Below are 20,188 nucleotides of genomic sequence, written 5' to 3' on the forward strand. Positions count from 1 at the left end.
AAACATCATTTTTTCATGCAAAATAATGTTTTATTTGTGATCTTTAAAACGTAATTGCTATAAGCTTAGAATAATTGAGTAACTTTTCCACTCTACCCCATTAAATACACATTAACTTCACAATATGGTGACAAATCTGGTGATGATTTGGATAGGAAGAAGGTATTCTTTAGATGAGCTTGTGTTTTGAAGACTGTTAGGAAAAGGAATAAAAAGTCAATATAGTGGCACTTCTGGTTTCCATTTTTGGCCCCGCCACAGAAAACATGGATGTAGTAAGAAATTCGGAGGGGGGGGGGGGGCTGGGAGGGGGCAGGGAGAGGGAAGGGGAGCTAGTAGTCGTCAGCTAAAAAAGAGAAGAAGAAAAGTGATTTTTTAAAGGAAGAAAAAATTTAAATACAATAAAAGTTCTAGATTAAAAATGATTAATTCTTACTTTCAATTGTAAGAATACAGGTACTAGCTGCAGAGCCTTTGTTGTTGACCGCTTTACACATATATTCTCCTTCATCTTCTGGGAAAGTTTCTGGTAAATAAAGGCAGTAAGTTTCTCCTCTTTCAATATATTGATAGTCTTCTCCATCTTGCAGTATTTCTCCTTCAAACCACCATGTAATTTCTGGTTTGGGTTCTCCTGTTACTTTAACAGTAAATCTAACTGGCTCACTGTCTACAACTGATGTGTTTTTTAGAGGCCTCTTGAACCATGGAGCTCCTGATCTCGTTTGCTCCTCATCTTCAATAGTGGAACCATTCATGATGCTACCACCTTCTTCTTCCTCCTCCTCTTCTCTTTTCTGTATTAAAATAGGTCCATTCAAGTTGGCATTTATAGTAGCATTTTTAGGACAATGCTTTAGTAATAGAATTTTATGGATAAAAGGGTTTTTTCTTCCCAAAGAACATGTAAATATGCTTACTACAATTATGTCCTTTATAAAACATTCCACTGACTTGAAAGCTATTAAAAATTACTTTAGGGCACCTGGGTGGCTCAGCCGTTAAGCATCTGACTTTGACTCAGGTCATGATCTCACAGTTCTTGAGTTTAGTCCCACATTCATTGAGTTTGAACCCCACTCCTCCCTCACTTTCTCTTCTCTCCCCTTCCCCCCACCTTGCCAGGCCCCTCGTGGGATTCTCTTTCTCAACCCCTCGCTGACTTGCGTCCTCCCAAAATTTTTTTTCCTAATCCCCCATAAAATTTCAAGAGCATCTTTGAAAAATAAAGGACATGTAAGCCTGGTACCTTTTGTAGTGCTGCATCAATTTCCTTTTGTTCAAACTGCATGCGCAGTAACTTTTGTTCTTCAATTCTTCTTTGTTCCTCTTCTTCTCTTGCCTTAGCCATTTGTTCAAATCTAGCTTTCATATTCACTTTATGAGTAAATGGAGCCTCACTTTTTTTTGCAGGCTTGACATCAACATCTTCTTCCTTTATGAAAGTGGGCCAAGAATAGTAATTGCATATTTTCTAGAAACCAACAAGAACTAAAGCAGTACTTCTGAAGATGTCATTTATGGACACAAAATAATCACACCATGTTTGGTTTAATTGTGCTATACTGCAGCCATGTAGATTTTCACTATCCCCTAATTTGAGAAAAATGAAAGTTTCATTTATGAAACACTCTTGACAATTAGAATCCTTTCTCCCAGTGTAAAGCTACAATGTCACTGGAGTCCCAGGGTATTTGCTCAATCCTTTGTGCTAGCTGATAGTACTGAATAACAGAAAAGGGTAGGGATGTTATACATTGTTAACAACTTAAAATACTTCTTGTCACAAGATTGTCCATCATTCTTCACTCTGCTATATAATAGAAAGTGCAATTTCCATTACTTCCCACTTTGTGATTTTTCTTCCCCACCCTTCTTAGCTAGTAATTGTCTTTGAGATGAATTCCATCCAACAAAAGTTATTGATGGTCAAATGACAGACAAGAGTGTTCACAGAATAAATGGAAGACAACTACTGAAAGAGGCATTGGCTGGAACGTGGGGGAAATCGTTGAAGTATATGGTTAGTCCTCTATATAGGGTGAGAGTTGGAAGCTATGGAAATAATTGAGTAATTTAAGAGCAGAGTTTCAATTGTTAAATAGTGTAAGTGTATACAACAATTTGGTGATGATGGGGTCACTGGTGGCCTTTGAGGGCAGTTTTAGTATAGTGGGTTGTAGGTACAGTTAATTCAGGGTTTCTAAAGTACTTTAGCTGTAGTGGACTCTTGGTTTCTAAACTACCTAGACTTTTATGTCTGGAAATCTCACCATTTATATTTCACAGTACTATGAAGACATTGCCTCAGTGTACCACAATCCAACTAAAGTTAGGAAATTTTGAAACAAGCTTTGAAGTAATTGCCTATGTAAGAAAAAATCTTGGTGTGTGGATGTTTTGCATCAGTTTGAGGTATTGTACTCCATTCCAATGAATGTAGAAGGAATTGGATAGTTTTTCTTGTTTTTTAGAATTAGATTTTTATTTAATGTTGGAAAATCCTAGAACATCAGACACAACCAAATAGCTAATGGGTAAATTCTAGTACTCCTGCCATTAATACCAGTGTTTCAGTTTGAAATGATAAACCTAATGCCTATTAATAAACACAATGCAGGACTACAGTTAATTGCTAATATGAATGATGTTGCTGTGGTTTTATTACAAAAAAGGCTAAAAGACATGTTAAACATTGGTTTGGTGCATTCTTAGGGTATTGATACCTACCACATGAATATTAAAGGAAACAATTGGGTAGTGAACTTGAGATAAAAAGAGACGAGAAATGGTTTTGGAGTATGCCTTACTTGGAAAACTAGAAAGTCAAACACTGTAAGTGATTTAAATGGGTGGTATGGATTAAGGCTACAAGGAGCTGTGGAATCTTGGATTAGGGGAGATTATATGGATGAGGTTACCTTGAAAGATGTTTGGAATACAAACAAGCCATGTTGAACACAGACATTTTTATTTTTTAATTAAAAATTTTTTTATAATGTTTATTCATTTTTGAAAGCAAGAGAGAGTGGGGGCGGGGGAGGTGGACACAGAATCCAAAGCAGGGTCTAGGCTCTGAGCTGTCAGCACAGAGCCTGATGCAGGGCTTAAACCCACAAATAGATAGATCATGACCTGAGCCAAAGGCAAACACTTCACTGAGCCACCCAGGCGCCCCTTTTTGAGAGAAAGCACAAGCAGGGGAGGGGCAGAGAGGGAGACACAAGTATTCAAAGCAGGCTCCAGGCTCTGAGCTGTCAGCGCAACCTGTCCCAGGGCTTGAACTCCCTAACTGCAAGATCATAACCTGAGTGAGCCAAAGTCAGATAGTCAACCGACTGAGCTACCCAGGCGCCCTGAACACAGATTTTTAAAGGAGGAAACCAGATAATACTACCAGATAAGTGCAAAGGGAGTCCTATGCTGGAAGTTGATTGCACTCCATGGCAAAACTATGCCAACAAGTTTTTAAAGGGTATCTCTGACCTTCATCTAGAGAGAAGATAGGAAGGATGTCAGCATCCTTCACAATCAGTGAGGATATCCTCAGGGATTCCAGGAAATCAGACATGTCTTAATCTGTCCTTTCATACAGAAGAGCCAGTAATAGCAATAAAACAGTTAAGTCATCTATCTCATTTTTAATCTTCCCTAAATATTTTGTAGGACTAGGTATGACTGCTCTGAGGTTTCACTACCTTTAACAAGGTGAGCAAGTGCATGCTGACTGAACTTTAGCTTCCATGATACATTTCTGTAAAAACTGATCTTGTGGCCAACTATTAAATGTTGGTGTTCTCCAGTTTTACTATTCACCTTCCAACTATTAACCCTTTAAATATAGCTTTACTCTGATATGTTTAAATACTATTTATGATAGTTGCAATCTATATAATTCCAGTCTCTTGCCTGAACTCAGTACCTATGTTTCAGACTGCTTTTATCTTATCCCAATATAGTTCAAACTTCATGTGTCCAAAACTATTCATCCTACCATCTCCAGACTGAATTCTCTGTAGTATCATCTAGTTAGTTTCTCTGGTAATCTTAATGTTGGGCTGGGCTTCTCAGTAACCACCTGCCCATAAACAGCCTGTTACCCAGTTTGATTAAAAGTTGGGTCCATTTTTACCCCTGGATCCCAACTTAATGCCCTATTCCTTTCTTCTTCATTCTCTCTGATACCAGATTTCTTTAAAAACAGAAGCTTTTTATTATTCTGTCCTAAAATGATTACTAACATTGTTCCCAAATCATAGTCCCTGCAAAGTTAAAAAGACCCAGTACCAACTAGCCACTACTTTTACAACTTTATTCCATTACTCATTATTCTATGAACCATGCCTTTGAACAAATTTTCCATTCCCCAGACACATTTTCACAACCTTTATGTAAAGGCTGTAAACGGACTCCCATCTCCAATCTGGAATGTTTCCCCTCTTTAACTGCAAGCTCTAGTTAACCTTCACACTTTGCTTAAATGCCATTTTCTCAGCCCTGTGAAACTTCTTGGAATACTGAGTCCATCCTATTTGACCCTATAACATTAAATATACAACTCCTATTTTAGCACTTAAGTTATAATTATTTTCATACATCTCATTAGGCTGAACTTTTTGAGGGCATATTATATTCACTTACATGAACCCAAGACTGAACACCAGGCCCAGCATAGATGTTAGCAATAGCATTTGCTTCTAGCAGTGACAGTAAACAAGGTTTAGTGTGCATCGCAGAGTTCAAATGCAAATCAGCTTCACTGATGAATAACTGATGTTCCACAGCATCTCCATTTGTCTAAAATAGCTTATGATTTGCTTCCAAACTCTATTCCCATATTACTTTTGTTCGTGTATACCCACTTCAGCTCATTCCTTTCCCTCTCCTCATCTCTACCACCATCCCCGAGTCTTCTCAAGTTTCATATCCTACACATTTATCTATTTTCTCTATTTGACTTCTAGTTCAAGTTCCTCATCAGGCCTCTGACCACCCTGTACAAAGAGTAGTATCCTACTTTGTTAATTTCCATAGCTCTTAACTTACTACTCAGTAATTGTTTTCCATCCTCCCTACCTGTTAGATTCTAAACACTACTGAGCAAGGACTGCAGGTTTATTCAGTGTACTCCCAGTATCCAGAACAGCTCCTGGAACATAATAGCCATTCAAATAATTTTTTAATGCGTGAATCTAAAACCATCTTTAGCTTCACTATGATCTAGGTATAAAGATGCCTATTTGATAATATCTCCATGTTTTAAAGATTCCTTCAATGAACAATAAAGCAAAGTTCCTTAACATCTAAGACCTTCCATGACCATCTTGCCTGCGTTTGCATCTTCATCATTATCTTTGATGTTCCTATACTGTTTGCTTGAATAATAATGAATTGCTTACAGTGCAAAGAATTTGCACATAATTTTTTCATTCTTTTAATTCACAGTCTCCCCTGAAGGCCCTCCCAACTTCCCACACCTACCTTATTGAATATTTAATGGAAATTCATTGTTAGAAGAACATTAATGCTGTTAAGTATTATAAAATGGCAATTCTGGCAGAAAAAAATTTCCAGATCCTACTTAAAGCAGTACTCATAGTCATGGAACTAGATCTTAAGCTGGAAGGAACATTACAGGTTATTTAGTAATTGCCTGTTTTTTAACATATGGAGGTACTTCTGATTCATGTCATCTCAATTCTAATTTAGGCTCTGCCACTGAATTATTGGCATGACTTTGAGATCATTAGGCTTTATTTGTCTCATCTTTAAATACGAAAGTAAATATCTGGAATTTCTTTTAAGTTATATGTACACTGGTTCTACTGATTCAAACTAAAACTTCTGCCAGTAAATACATGTAAACCGTTATTTCCGGAGTGACCTATCTGATGTTCACAATAAGCGGCTTCAATTCTGATAACAGCCATTTTGAACAATGCTAGAGTGAGGAAATCTTTCAAAGTCTCTTGAAATCTTAATATGCTTTTGCTACTTAGTTCCCAGATAATATTGTATACATCTATGGTTAATTGTAAGTACCAAAACTTACTCAAAGTCCATGTTACATTTATACCATGACTGTTAAATACAAAATAGTATATACCTCATGAAAGTTTTCTGCTTCTCGCTCTTTAATTTCAAGGTCAATTGCTCTCCTTTTTGCTCGTTCTTCTTCTATCTTTTTCTGGATTTCTTTTTCAGACAGTTGTCCAATTTTTTCAAACTTGCTTTTTAAATTTTTAGCTTGAATAGAGCCACTTCTTTTCAATTTTATTAATTCTTCATATTCCCTACTCAGTTCAAAGGTTTCATGTTCTTCCTCTTCCTTCAAAAAAATTTTTATATATTAAATACCAGAGAATTAGTTTGTACAATAAAACATCCAAAAAGCGTTCATTTCTTTTCTTTTATTTGTTTGGGTTTTTTTTAGTGTTTATAATGTTGAGAGAGTATGTGTGCGAAGAGAGGGGCAGAAAGAGAGGGAGAGAGAGGATCCCAAGCAGATTCTGTGCTGTCAGTGCAGAGCCCAACACAGGGCTCAAACTCAGGAACCATGAGATCATGACTGGAGCCAAAATTGAGTTGGATGCTCAACGAACTGAGGCACCTAGGCACTCCCAAAAAGTGTTAATTTCTTATTTGAAGCCAAAAATAAAGTTTAAATAATCTCCTCCATAAACACAATGCCTAAATTTACTGATTAAAAGTAATGCATATGGGCATCTGGGTGGCTCAGTCGGTTAAACTCATCAGACTCTTGATTTCAGCTCAGGTCATGGTCACAGTTTGTGAGTTCAAGCCCCATGTTGGGCTCTGCACTGACATCACAGAGCATGCATGGGATTCTCTCTCTCTCAAAATAAACTTAAAAAAATGTAATGCTTCAAATTTAAGACTTTACATAACATTTAAAATATTTCATTATGGGCGCCTGGATGGCTCAGTTATTAAGCATCTGACTTCAGCTTGGGTCATGATCTCATGGTTCATGTGTTCAAGTCCCACATCAGGTGACCTTAAGCCCCACTTCAGGTGAGCATGAGCCCCGCTTTAGGTAAAAACAGGAGATTTGCTTCAATGAGCCCTACTTCTCTCTCTGTCTCTCTCTCTCTGTCTGCCCCTTGCTCATTTGTGCCTTCCCTCTCCAAAAACATAATAATGATAATATTTCATTATGGCTCAAAACATCATTTAACATTCCATTATAACTCTATTATAACTAGAATATGCATATCAGGATTAACTTTTACTAGGAACTATAGGAAAATTTTTGCTTAGGAGAAGATGAAGAACTGTAATTAAAAGAACATGACTGGGGGTAAGATCTAAGTTCTAGTTCTGACTTTGATACTGTATGGCCTTTGCCTGGTCACTTAACCCACTAGACATGATTTTTTCATCTCTGTATAGAGCCAGAGTATCCGAAAATTCCTCCTGTCTTTTTTTTGATGATAGTCTAATAAAGTTAAATATCACTTAATACTCAGCTTAAGTGAATGAAGCCTTTCTAAAATACAGTCTGGCCAAATCCCTACATTTTGATACATATCACTTTTATTCTATTTTATATTCTGCCATGAAAGAAAAGGAGTCAAACCAAAATTGGGCTCCCAATTCTTTAGAGCATTTTTAAAAAATTTTTTTTTTTAATGTTTATTTATTTTTGAGAGAGAGAGAGACAGAGCATGAACAGGGGAGGGTCAGAGAGGGAGACAAAGAATCTGAAACAGGCTCCGGGCTCCGAGCTGTCAGCACAGAGCCCGATGTGGGGCTCGAACCCACGGACCGCAAGATCATGACCTGGGCTGAAGTCGGACGCTCAACTGACTGAGCCACCCAGGCACCCCTCTTTAGAGCATTTTATCTTAAATACTTTTTACTCAAGTTTCCCTTGGCTTTTCACAATTTATTCCTAGTTCTTTGTATACTTATTACACTAAACCCTAATCTCACTATATGAAGTGGTTTAAAAAATTGCAGTTATTCCTGATATACTTTTCCTGGAGAAGACCTAAAGTCCTAGGTGTGGAGCAGGGGTAGTAGGGAAGGAAAATGGAGGGGAAGGATGGGATCACAGTGGATGATGTGATGTGAGGCTTAATTTCTTGGTTCAACCAAAGGGATGAAAGAGAAAATTTATTCCTTTATACTACCCTCCACGTTTTGGTCTCTGAGGGTCCAAACTGACAACTCCTAAAATACCAGAAACCTAACAAATTTGTGATACACCTCATATTACAGTGGTTCCCAAGTCATTCTGGTCAAATGAACTAATTAGCTGCAGTGCAGATGATCGTGGAACTGGTGTGCTACTCGCTTGGAAACACTCAGACGTAGTAGGGTAAGTCACTCAGTAGCACCAAAATGTCAGTTACATACTGCCTTATAATTAGAATCCATCTCAGTGTACTAAAATATAATTTACAAGTTTTTCTAAATGATTCATTTTAAGCTTCCTTTATAAAATAAATGCTGTTACATTTAAAAAACTTTAAGGCAAGGGGTGCCTGGGTGGCTCAGTCGATTAAGCGTCCAACTTCAGCTCAGGTCATGCATGATCTTGCAGTTTGGGAGTTCCAGCCCTGCATCAGGCCCTGTGAGGATCATTCAGAACCTGCAGCCTGCTTCAGATTCTGTGTCTCCCTCTTTCTGCCCCTCCCCTGCTCATGCTCTGTTTCTGTCTCTCAAAAATAAATACACATTAAAAAAATTATAAAGAAAAGTAAAATATTTTAAGGCTAGACCTTGGAATATTTTTCTACAGCATATTCATGATACTTTATTATTACCTATATGTTTATATAGTATTTATAGTCTCTTGATTGGCTAGGGCAAGGAAGTAAATAACCCCACAGGCCCATTGTCTTAACCCATAACCAAGAAGGTAACTTCTAAGAGACTGCAACGTCTACATAGGTCACAAGCTGGCAAGAAGTCCCCATCAAGTTGCCCACCAAACATGCTGTGTCGTTGCCAGTCTTAGTCTGGGACAGCCACTGTTCATCTCACCCCAAGTCATGTTCATCCCCAATTCTCCTCATGCTGCTGCCAGGAGCCTCCTCATCAGAAGCCGAGGGTGACAGTGGAATGCTGGCCCCCTCTTTTTCCCTCCCCTCTTCTGTCTACACAATTGGCCATCCAGATGCAGGGTGGCAGCTGTGGGAAGGAAAAGGTTAGGCAGGGCCTTAGAGCACCAGGAGGTAGAAAAAGGGCTTCTGAGAATGCACCATAGGGAGGCAGGGGACAGAAGAAGGTTTGAGTGAGCCAAAGCTCTAAAACTCTAGCACATACTCCACTGTCCAGTCAGCTTTCACTTACACACAAATTCAAAGACAAGATTATTAAAATTTTAATTTTTAAATTTTATTTTAATTAAAATTTTTAATTAAAAATCAAGATTGGCCAGGTGCCTAGCTGGCTCAGTCAGAAAAGCATGTTACTCTTGATCTTGGGGTCGTGAGTTCAAGCCCCATGTTGGGTGTAGACACTGCTTAAATAAAAAAAATTTTTTTTTAATAAATAAAAATCAAGATTAGCAACCTCAGAGCATTAAATCTTATGCATGGCCTATTTGAGCATATAGGGCCCTGTGACGGCACAGGTTGCCTGCCCATGAAGCTGGCCCTGTACAGTCCTGTATTTATATACATATATATTTGTATATATCTTTAATTCATTTCAGTACTAGAGAAATCATACTAAAATATTTAACATCAAAGTCCCATCTTCTAATTTAGTAAAATAAAATTATTCAAAAACTTGCCACACTGATGTTCTAGTATCCATGGTACTCTTGTAATTTTATTTTGACTAATCAGTTTAATTCTGTTTGTTTCAAGAAAAATAAGCATAAATGAGTATATTAAACATTTTAGGAAACAATTCTCAATCATAATGTGACCGCACAATTGTGAGGTATTTAGGAAGAAATATTTACTTAAGGTAATCACTTGCAATCATTTGTTTTATTATTTTTTTAATGTTTATCCATTTTTGAGAGAGCACAAGCAGGGGAGGGGCAGAGAGAGGGGGGGACAGAGGATCCCAACATGGGGCTCAAATCCAGGAACCAAACCCACAAACCATGAGATCATGACCTGAGCTGAAGCTTGATGCTTAACTGACTGAGCCCCCCAGGTGCCCTGCATCATAAGTGATTTAAATTAGTAAGGAAGAAACAGAGTTCTATCAGGCTAGAAAGCGCACATAACTGTGCTGAAACTTGTACCAAGCGCCTCATAGTATGATGAGTGTCCTTTATGTGAATAATAATACTCAGAAAGTTATTGTAAGATACTATATGTAAAATACTTACATTAATAAACATTTGGAAGAAAAAAATGGATATTTCCACATTTATAAACATTTGGAAGAAAAAAAAATGGATATTTCCTCAAATCTCACCTCTCCCATTTCTTGTCTCAGTTGTTCAAATTCCTGTTTTTCCATCTCTAGCTTATGCTTCCTTTCTTCCTCCGTTCGTCGTTTTTCTTCTTCCATTTTTTGTTTTAATAATTCTTCAAAATTAATTTCCAGTTTTCCCGGTGTAAGAGATTCTTGAGAAATTGTTTTATACATCTCTGGGAAGTCATCATCTACTACCTATTTAAAATAAGTCTCTTATTACTCTTTCCAAAATTACACATACTAAAAAGGGGAATTTTTTTTTTTTTGTAGAAACTGTGATTACTTGAGTAAAAAGGTTTCACCCTGAACTAAAAATTTGAAGACCTAAATCTCTTCAAAAGTATAAAACAATAAACAAGGTAAAAAATACTAGAAAATTTAAGGTGTTTTTGTGGCTACAGAGGAAACGGTGACCATCTGTTCTCCATTCCAACAAACACAAATCCTTTGACTTTGTATTATGAGTAATTCGAATTAGACATTAAGATTTTATAATACTGAGAACACTTTCTACGTGAGGTAAAATTTCCATTTTGGTGATTAAAATGAGCATTTCGCAGCTAAATCATGGTTTTGTCTGAATGAATTAAATAACCCATCAGGATTCCTTCATAATCAGGTAAAAATCACTCTTAATGCTGTAATTTTATTGTATTTAATGCTAACAAGAATAGTTAATACTTACTCAGAGCTGCCATGTAAAATTCTAAGCACTTTATATGGATGAGGAAACTGAGGCACTGAAAAGTAACTTGTCCAAAGTCAACACAAATATTAAGTGGCAAAGGTGGTATTCAAAACTTCAAAAGTCTAATAAAATTATAAATAATGATTTAGACTTTTTGTAATTTCATGAATTACATGTCTAATTGCCATTTATTTGTGACCTTGGGCAAGTTACCTAGCCTCTGTGAGTTTCCCCATTTGTGATGACTTTTCATACAGTTGTCAGGAGAATCAAATAAAATTTGGAAACACTTAGCAGTATGCTTGACACCCAATGGTAAGCTCCCAATGGCAGTTTTATTATTACATTAGCATTCCCTGTAATAAAGGCAATTCCTAAATTGCAAATAGAAACTTTGCAATCCAAAGATTGCCCCAAATTTTTACTAATATATTAGTTAACTGAGCTATAATACAAAATTAAAATATGGCCCTGGATAAGAAAACAACATAAATAAAGGAATTAGTTTTTCCTTTCCTGATACAGAAATATCTCTAGGAAACTAGAGTTTGGGTTTAATGCAGTTTTCTTTCCCTGCACTTTTTCCACTAGTGAATCCTGGCAGTTTCAGCCTAAAAATCTGACCCTGGGACTAGATCTCCTGATCTTTACAACTACTTCTTGTCTATCACTTCTGAACCTGTTTATTCTCCAAAAAATTAAGTGCCTTCACAAGGTTTATAGGGTTTCTGTGTAGAAATCATATGTGAATCAAGGATTACCTTGTAATACATATAAGATAGTTTTAAGGGGCACCTGACTGACTCTGTCAGTACAGCATGAAACTCTTGGTCTTGGGGTTGTCAGTTCAAGCCCCATGTTGGGGGTAGAGTTTACTTAACAAATAAAAAATTAATTTTTAAAAAAGTTTTAATATATTCCGCAAACATTTATAGGCAATTTGTTACTCTAGAATGCATTGTGCCACATGCCAGATGAACAGTCTCAGCCTCATGAGTGAGAAAGGCAGCTGTAAGCAACAACAATACAGCTTTAGTGCTATGCCAGGGAAGTACTAAATGCTGTAAGAATGTATAGAAGGAACATGTCTTTGGAACTTGTATTCTCAGGAAAGGCTTCCCAAAGGAAACAGAATATATGAAAAAGAATTAGAGCATAGGGAAAGGAAAGAGGGACATGTTTCATTTAGCATTAATGAAGGTCCAGAGATGGATGAGAGCACAGTATTTTGAAGAAATTGGGAGAAATTTAGTATGTCTGGAAAAAAGATGAAGAATCAAGAAATGAAGCTGGAAAAATACACCAGGGCAATATTATAAAGAAACTTGTTTTAAAATTTTTTAGATTTTTTTTTTTTAATTTAGATTTTTGCTTAAGGGAAGTAGAAATTTTTTTTTATTTTTTTAATGTTTATTTATTTTTTGAGAGAGGGATAGAACTTGAGTTGGGGAGGGGCAGAGAGAGAGGGAGACACAGAATCTGAAGAGGCTTAAGGCTCTGAGCTGTCAGCACAGAGCCTGATGTGGGGCTCAAACTCACGGACCACAAGATCATATCCTGAGCCGAGGCTGAATGCTTAACCAACTGAGCCACCCAGGCACTCCTTTCTTTTTCTTTTCCTTTTTTTTTTTTAAGTAGGCACTACATCCAATGTGGGGCTTGAACTCACAACCCTGAGATCGAGAGTCAGATACTCTACCAACTGAGCCACCCAGATGCCCCAGAAAGGGAAAATTTTTAAGCAAAACAGTAACACAATAAAATTTACTTGAAAAGAGAGAGAAAGATCACTCTTGGCTTTACAAGGAAGAATGGATTATAGGCAAGAAAACAAGTTAAACAGGAGTTAGCCTGAAGCTAGAGATAATTGACCTGGAAGGAGATAGGTGGCCCTAGAAAAGGATAACTATAGTAGTAGAAATGAGGGAAAAATTGATAGATTTTTAGAGTGATTTAGAAGATAGAATGAATAAAACTTAATGAATGATTGGATGTGAGGCATGAATGAGAAGGTTGGAAGTGTTTAAGGCTCCCAACTTTCTGGTTTGAGCATCTGGATTAGTGATGATGCCAAATAAAAACATGGATGGATATATGTGCCTGAAGCTCCCTTAGACATAGTAAGAAAACCAGGTCATATCATTGAAGCCAATTAAAATGTTTCAAGAAGGGTCAGGGGTGCCTGGCTGGCTCAGTCGGTAGAGCCTATAACTCTTGATCATAGGGTTATGAGTTCAATCAAGCCCCATATTGGGTGTAGAGCCTACTTAAAAAAATGGTTTGGCGCATCTGCCTGGCTCAATCGGTGGGCTGTATGACTCTTGATCTTAGGGTTGTGAGTGTCAGCCCCATATTGGTTGTGGAGGTTACTTAAAAATAAAATTTTTGAAAATGTTTCAAGAAGGGGATGCAGCATTCACATCAGCTTGCTTGAAAATAAAGTTTGTCAGATAACTGTACATTTTACAAACATTAAAATTGTATAAGGAGTGTAACTCTGTGACAGAATTAAGTTTGGTAGCAATATCCAAAAGTGATGGGTGAGTATTTTGGAGAGTTAAATAATTGTGATTAAATGGCTTTGACTATTTAATATATACTGGATGGAATGGAAAGTGAAACAAAAGAAGGAAAGGAAGGAGGGAGGGAAAGAGGAAATGTGGGAAAGGAAAGAGGAATGGAGAGAATAGAAGAAAGGGTGAGGGTAGGAAACTCCCTGCTTAGATACTTACTTCTGGAAAACATACCTTCCCAGAGAAGGAAGACAATATTCAATCATCTATGCCAGGCATAGCAATTTAATCAGAAACTTCTCAACATTACATTGAAGCAAACACCTTTAACTGACTGGTTTTATGCCACAGGAGACTTTTAAAAACTCATTTGCTATCCCTACTTTTGAAACTTTCCTGAAATAATAGAGTATTCCCCAAAGTTTAATTATTTCTCTTAACATACTCTTTAAATTTTTTTTTTTAATTTTTAAAAAATTTTCTAAGTAATCTCTACATCCAACATGGGGCTTGAACTCATAATCCTGAGATCAAGAGTTACATGTGCTACTAGAGGCAGCTAGGCACCCTGTCTTAACATACTCTTAAAAAGCTGAATCCTAATGTCATTCTCCCAATTACATTCTGTCTTACCATGCTTCTCCTTGCTTCAGCAAATGCCTTCTTTTCTTCCTCTATTCTCCTTCTGGCTTCTTCTTCTGCTTTCTTTTTTTCATCTTCTCTCCTTTGTCTTTCTATTTCTTCAAAGCTGAGTTTGAGTTTACCAGGGCGGTACCCTTTTAAAATTTTTTCTGTGTCTTGGTTTTCCTCCTCTTCATTTACCTAACCAAGAAACAACTCATTAGTAAGAACTGAGATTCATCAAAGACAGGAATGAATGACCTCAAAAGGGACAGAATCAGCCACCTCACACATGAACATTTCCTTACCCTTAATATATTTGACCAAAAATTCCCTTCCTTTATATTGTCTTTCATGATAAAATATTCAAATTTGAGGAAATTCCAGGCAAAGATGTACTCAAGTTAAATAAAAGTTCCCAAGAAAGTCAAATTTTTAAATAGATAAGTGGAGTGTGAAAAAAGTTAAGGGGTCATTTAAAAGTTCTGTTAAATATTAACTCTCCCAGGACAAAACAGAAAATGTGTATGTGTATGTACTTACTGAGGTTCAAAGTATATCTTTATCTGAAATTTCCTCAAATTTATTATATAACTATTATACATAATTTATATGTTATAATCATTATACATATATATAATGCCATTATATGTAAAAAAATATGTTATAGGGGTACCTGGCTGGCTCAGTTGGTGGAGCATGCTACTCTTGATCTCAGGGTTGTGAGTTCAAGTAGAGATTACTTAAAAATAAAATCTTCAGTGTGGAGGTTCCTCAAAAAGTTAAACATAGACCTACCCTATGACCCAGCAATAGCACTGCTAGGAATTTACCCAAGGGATACAGGAGTACTGATGCATAGGGGCACTTGTACCCCAATGTTTATAGCAGCACTCTCAACAATAGCCAAATTATGGAAAGAGCCTAAATGTCCATCAACTGATGAATGGATAAAGAAATTGTGGTTTATATACACAATGGAGTACTACATGGCAATGAGAAAGAACGAAATATGGCCCTTTGTAGCAACGTGGATGGAACTGGAGAGTGTGATAATAAGTGAAATAAGCCATACAGAGAAAGACAGATACCATATGTTTTCACTCATCTGGATCCTGAGAAACTTAACAGAAACCCATGGGGGAGGGGAAGAAAAAAAAAAAAAAAAAGAGGTTAGAGTGGGAGAGAGCCAAAGCATAAGAGACTCTTAAAAACTGAGAACAAACTGGGGCGCCTGGGTGGCTCAGTCGGTTAAGCATCCGACTTCAGCTCAGGTCACGATCTCACTGTCCGTGAGTTTGAGCCCCGCATCAGGCTCTGGGCTGATGGCTCAGAGCCTGGAGCCTGCCTCCGATTCTGTGTCTCCCTCTCTCTCTGCCCCTCCCCCGTTCATGCTCTGTCTCTCTCTGTCCCAAAAATAAATAAACGTTAAAAAAAACTGAGAACAGGGGCGCCTGGGTGGCTCAGTCGGTTGAGCGTCCGACTTCAGCTCAGGTCACGATCTCGCGGTCCGCGAGTTCGAGCCCCACGTCGGGCTCTGGGCTGATGGCTCAGAGCCTGGAGCTTGCTTCTGATTCTGTGTCTCCCTCTCTCTCTGCCCCTCCCCCGTTCATGCTGTGTCTCTCTCTGTCTCAAAAATAAATAAACGTTAAAAAAAAAAAAATTTTTTTTTAAAAAATAAAAAAAACTGAGAACAAACTGAGGGATGATGGGGGGTGGGGGGGTGGGGGGGTGGGAGGGAGGGAGGGAGGGAGGGGAGGGGGGGTGATGCGTATTGAGGAGGGCACCTTTTGGGATGAGCACTGGGTGTTGTATGGGAACTAATTTGACAATGAACTTCATATATTGAAAAAAAATGTTTTAAATCTGAAAAAAAAAATCTTGAAAAATGTGTGTGTGTGTGTGTGTTACATATATGTTTTACCATTTGCCGCCTTGCTTCTTCAAAAGCACGCTTCTCTTCTTCTAAACGTTGTCGTGCTTCCTCCTCAGCTTGCTTCCTTCGGTTTTCTTGTCTTTGTCTTTCCAATTCTTCAAAAGTTAGTTTCAATTTTCCAGGAGAAATGGAGTCTTTTCTTGCCTCGCTTTCTAGTTCATCATCCTAAGAAACATTGTGAAAACACAACTGTTAATTATAAAAGGAAATGGTGCTAACCAACTTAGCTGCTTTGATTTGTTCCAATAAATAAATAAATAAATAAATAATCAATCAATCAATCAATCAATTTACCATGACCAAGGAAAGACACTTTGCTTCCTTGAGAGATCGCCGTTGTTCTTCATATCTTATTCTTTTATCTTCTTCATACTTGACCCTTTCTTTTTCTTCTCGTTCTTTTTCTAGATCCTCGAAATTCTTTATCTTTCCAGAAGTTTTGTGTGATCTGACAGGTACCACTGTTACAAGTAGTGAATCATCTCCTTCCTAATTTATAAAATAGATAATTAGCATGTTTCTTCCTAACCAAAATTTAGGTTTCACAGGATTTACCTCCATTATTGGTGAATTTTGTTACATGGCCATCAATGTTATGAAGAACAAAAATTTATATATGTATCTATATCTATATACTTTTTTTTTTTTTTACAGATTTCTATTCAATAGTTCTTTCTCTGCACCCTGAGTTAATCTTTGAAATCCATTGATGAGAAGGTTCAAGGAGCATCTTCTTTCCTAGAAGGTGATGTTAATACAGCTGTTTGGATAAAACTGCATGACATTATCTGAATTTAACTGTCCATGCACTAGTTCCACAAAAGGTAATGTGCATGTGAGTATACTCTACATCAATTTGATGGTGGATAGATTCAGTTTAAACACACAGAAAGTCTTTCCATATGATTTTTTTCTCCATGCAAGTTTTAAAATACTTAACTAATATTTTGTGAGGGAAAACAATATTATATTGTTTTTATAAAACACTTACAGACAAAATACTTATAGACAAAATAAGTATAAAATACTTATAGACAAAACTCATTGGCATTTGGTCTTAGTAAAATATTTTTAAATTTGTTGTTTTTCAAATTCATTTTAATTAGTTCCATTACATAATCTATTGTTACATCTCTCTGAATTTTTTTCAAAAATAAAGTGAATTACAATATGCAACACACGCCGCTAAAACAGAACTGCTTCCACTTTATGTGGCTGTAGTTTTAGGCACACCATCAAATTGACTGATGTTTAACTTTCTCTGTTAGATAAAAAGGGATTAACTAAAATTTCTGTGGTTGTGGAACATTACTTCATGGTGCTATATACTGTACTTTCTACTAGTATGTGATAATAAAAACTATCAGGAACTCTGAGGAAAGAAGAAGACAAATGATGAAAAAAACCCTGCTTTTTGAAAATGTTACCTTTCAACAGTCTCAACTATTATTAACAGTTCAAGAAATACAAAGTCTTGGCAGAGTATTTCAAGCTGAGAGTTGTGTCTCTAACCATGAAAGCAAAAACATACTTTTAAGACACTAAGCTATAATATTTGAGAAAGTGAAAAAGTATGATCTTGCTTTGTAAAATATGTTTGTCCTTTTGTTGTTGCTATAGAAATAAGAATAGAAATGCTTTTAATTTTTTAATTAAAAGACTATTTGTGAGTCAGATAATTTTAGGTGAATGTTTCATTAAAGGAAATGTCCATTTACCTCTGATGCTGATTCAGTTCCCGTATTGTTTATGTCCTCAATCTATTGAATGAGAATTTCATATCATTACATTACATTTAATTTCTGCTTTTTGCTTTTAAACATACAACTGAAAAGTAATTTAGTTGTGACTTATAGTAAATTTTCAAATTCATAATTTTAAAAATATTTTTATTTTGCTGCAAATTAGTCCTTTTAGGGGGAGATTAAACCTTATATTCATTTTTATATTTTGACATCAAAATCAATATATGGGGAATTGTATATTAAGAAAAATTAAGATAAAGCCTATCTTTGTAATTCTGTAATGTGAATGGACCAAACTGTTATGACCTGTCTGTAAGCTTACAAGCAGCAATTATTAATTAAATTAGTAACTTAAACTGAGATACAGAAACATTTCTTCATTCTATGTCTCTGCCCTAGCCAAACCTATCATTGGTAATCAAATAATTATGACTATATTTTACAATATAAATACATGGCAGAATATAACTGATACAATAATACAGTGCAGTACACCAGCTCTCACATGGCTAGTTTAGAAGGGAGAATTCTGGTAGATATTATTGTTTATATTTTGACCACATCTAGGAAGGAAAGACCCTCATTCAATAGAAGGGGTTCTCAATTTGGCTTTACTGGTAAGAAACACCATTAGGTTAGCTAGAGGAGCAGGCTAATGTATATAACAGATTGAGAAATGAAAAGGAAGACAGGTGATTTAAATAATGCAATGTTTGAGATGTCAGGAAAAGGAAACATAAGGAATGGTAAAATGAGAGAAGTTAGAAAGTAAACATTCAGATCTTATTACTTTAACATTTTTTAATGTTAAATTAATTTTTAACATTATTATTTAACATTTTTTAACATTTAACATTATTTAACATTATTTTTAACATCAGTGAAAGAGTCTGGAAGTAGTTTGTTCCTTATACAGTCTAAGAGAATTCTGGCTAAGACCCTATTCATCATTCCATTTCCCTTTTCTATATTCTCTGTCACAGGAGAATTAATACATTTGATTAAGATACCAAATTTTTGAAAATTAATTCCAAAGAAATAATTTATCTATTTTATATAAATATTTTATATAAATTATTTTGTATAAATAAAATATTTTATATAAATATATTTGTATATTTTATATAAATTATTTTATATAAATATCTATTTTATATAATTATCTATTTTATATTTTAATATTTGTATTAAGTTTTGCTTGGAATAATTTGTTTTGCAGACTTACTTACTGTGACTTACTATGCTTTGGGACTTACTGTGTAAATGGTGAAAGTTTTATTGAATGATGAAAAAAACCCTGCTTTTTAAAAACATTAGCTAAGAAAAAAATTTATTTTATTAAAAAAATTGTTTTTAATGTTTATTTTTTTTTGAGAGAGACAGAGACAGAGCACAAGCAGGGGAGGGGCAGAGAGAGAGGGAGACACAGAATTCAAAGCAGACTCCAGGTTCTGAGCTGTCAGCACGGAGCCCAATGTGGAGCTCTAACCCACGAACCATGAGATCATGACCTGAGCCACAGTCAGAAGCTCAACTGACTGAGCCACCCAGACACCCGTCTAAGAAAAACTTATAATAAAAAAAATATATATATATATATATTTATAAATATATATATATATATAATAATTACAAATTTCTTTCCCTTCAGGGGTGCCTGGCTGGCTCTGTTGGAAGAGCATGCGACTCGATCTCAGGGTCATGAGTTTGAGCCCCACGCTGGGTGTAGAGATTACTTAAAAATAAACAAACTTAAAAAACTACTTCCCTTCAAAGGAAGGCTAACAATTCCTTCACAAATCACATTTGTCTCTCAATAAAAAGTTCTAATAGATATGGTAAGAAACAAGACATTGAGAGTATAGGGAAGGTAAATTCTAATTTTTTTTAAGCTTATTTATTTTGAGATAGGGAGAGAGAGAATCCCAAGCAGGCTCCACACCATCAGCACAGAGCCCAACACGGGTCTGGAACCCACAAAACATTAGATCATGACCTGAGCCAAAATCAAGAGTCAGACCCTTAACCAACCGAGCCACCCAAGGTGCCCCAAATTCTAAATTTCTTAACCCCAAATTTCTTTTACTAGAACCTTCTCAGATTTTTATTAGCTTATGGTAAAATAATAAATTATATTTGGAGTGGCTTTTCTTTGTTTTGTTTTTGTGTGCTTTCTTCTTTGCTCATTTTAAGCATTACCAAAACTTTAACAGGAGACAGGATTTTTTTTCCATTGGGTTTCAGCAAAGGAAAAGATGAATTTGTCTAAGTGGCC

The 20,188-nt window shown here is 36.1% G+C and overlaps 1 protein-coding gene and 1 long non-coding RNA gene across 6 annotated transcripts in view; one reads left to right on the forward strand and one right to left on the reverse strand.

The window, feature by feature from the left end:
• Nucleotides 1-8: 8 nt before the first annotated feature.
• Nucleotides 9-20,188, reverse strand: part of NEXN (nexilin F-actin binding protein) — a 51,780-nt gene continuing 31,600 nt past the window's right edge. For 2 of the 5 annotated variants that reach the window (XM_058716893.1, XM_058716896.1), the window contains 9 exons: nucleotides 17,887-17,928; nucleotides 16,463-16,657; nucleotides 16,157-16,333; nucleotides 14,245-14,433; nucleotides 10,408-10,605; nucleotides 6,107-6,328; nucleotides 1,250-1,435; nucleotides 437-797; nucleotides 9-346 (listed from right to left, as the gene is read on the reverse strand). In XM_058716893.1, the coding sequence (XP_058572876.1) occupies nucleotides 333-346; nucleotides 437-797; nucleotides 1,250-1,435; nucleotides 6,107-6,328; nucleotides 10,408-10,605; nucleotides 14,245-14,433; nucleotides 16,157-16,333; nucleotides 16,463-16,657; nucleotides 17,887-17,928 (1,584 nt within the window). In that variant the 3' untranslated portion in view covers nucleotides 9-332. Of the gene's footprint in view, nucleotides 798-1,249; nucleotides 1,436-6,106; nucleotides 6,329-10,407; nucleotides 10,606-14,244; nucleotides 14,434-16,156; nucleotides 16,334-16,462; nucleotides 16,658-17,886; nucleotides 17,929-20,188 lie in introns of all 5 variants that reach the window. The other 3 variants (XM_058716897.1, XM_058716894.1, XM_058716895.1) reach the window with 3 other exon arrangements.
• Nucleotides 6,324-18,273, forward strand: LOC131504520 (uncharacterized). The gene is made up of 2 exons (XR_009258038.1): nucleotides 6,324-8,344; nucleotides 16,823-18,273. It is a non-coding gene; the product is annotated as an uncharacterized LOC131504520 (long non-coding RNA).

The sequence above is a fragment of the Neofelis nebulosa genome, chromosome 2 (assembly GCF_028018385.1).
Source record: "Neofelis nebulosa isolate mNeoNeb1 chromosome 2, mNeoNeb1.pri, whole genome shotgun sequence".
Classification (NCBI taxonomy): Eukaryota; Metazoa; Chordata; class Mammalia; order Carnivora; family Felidae; genus Neofelis; species Neofelis nebulosa.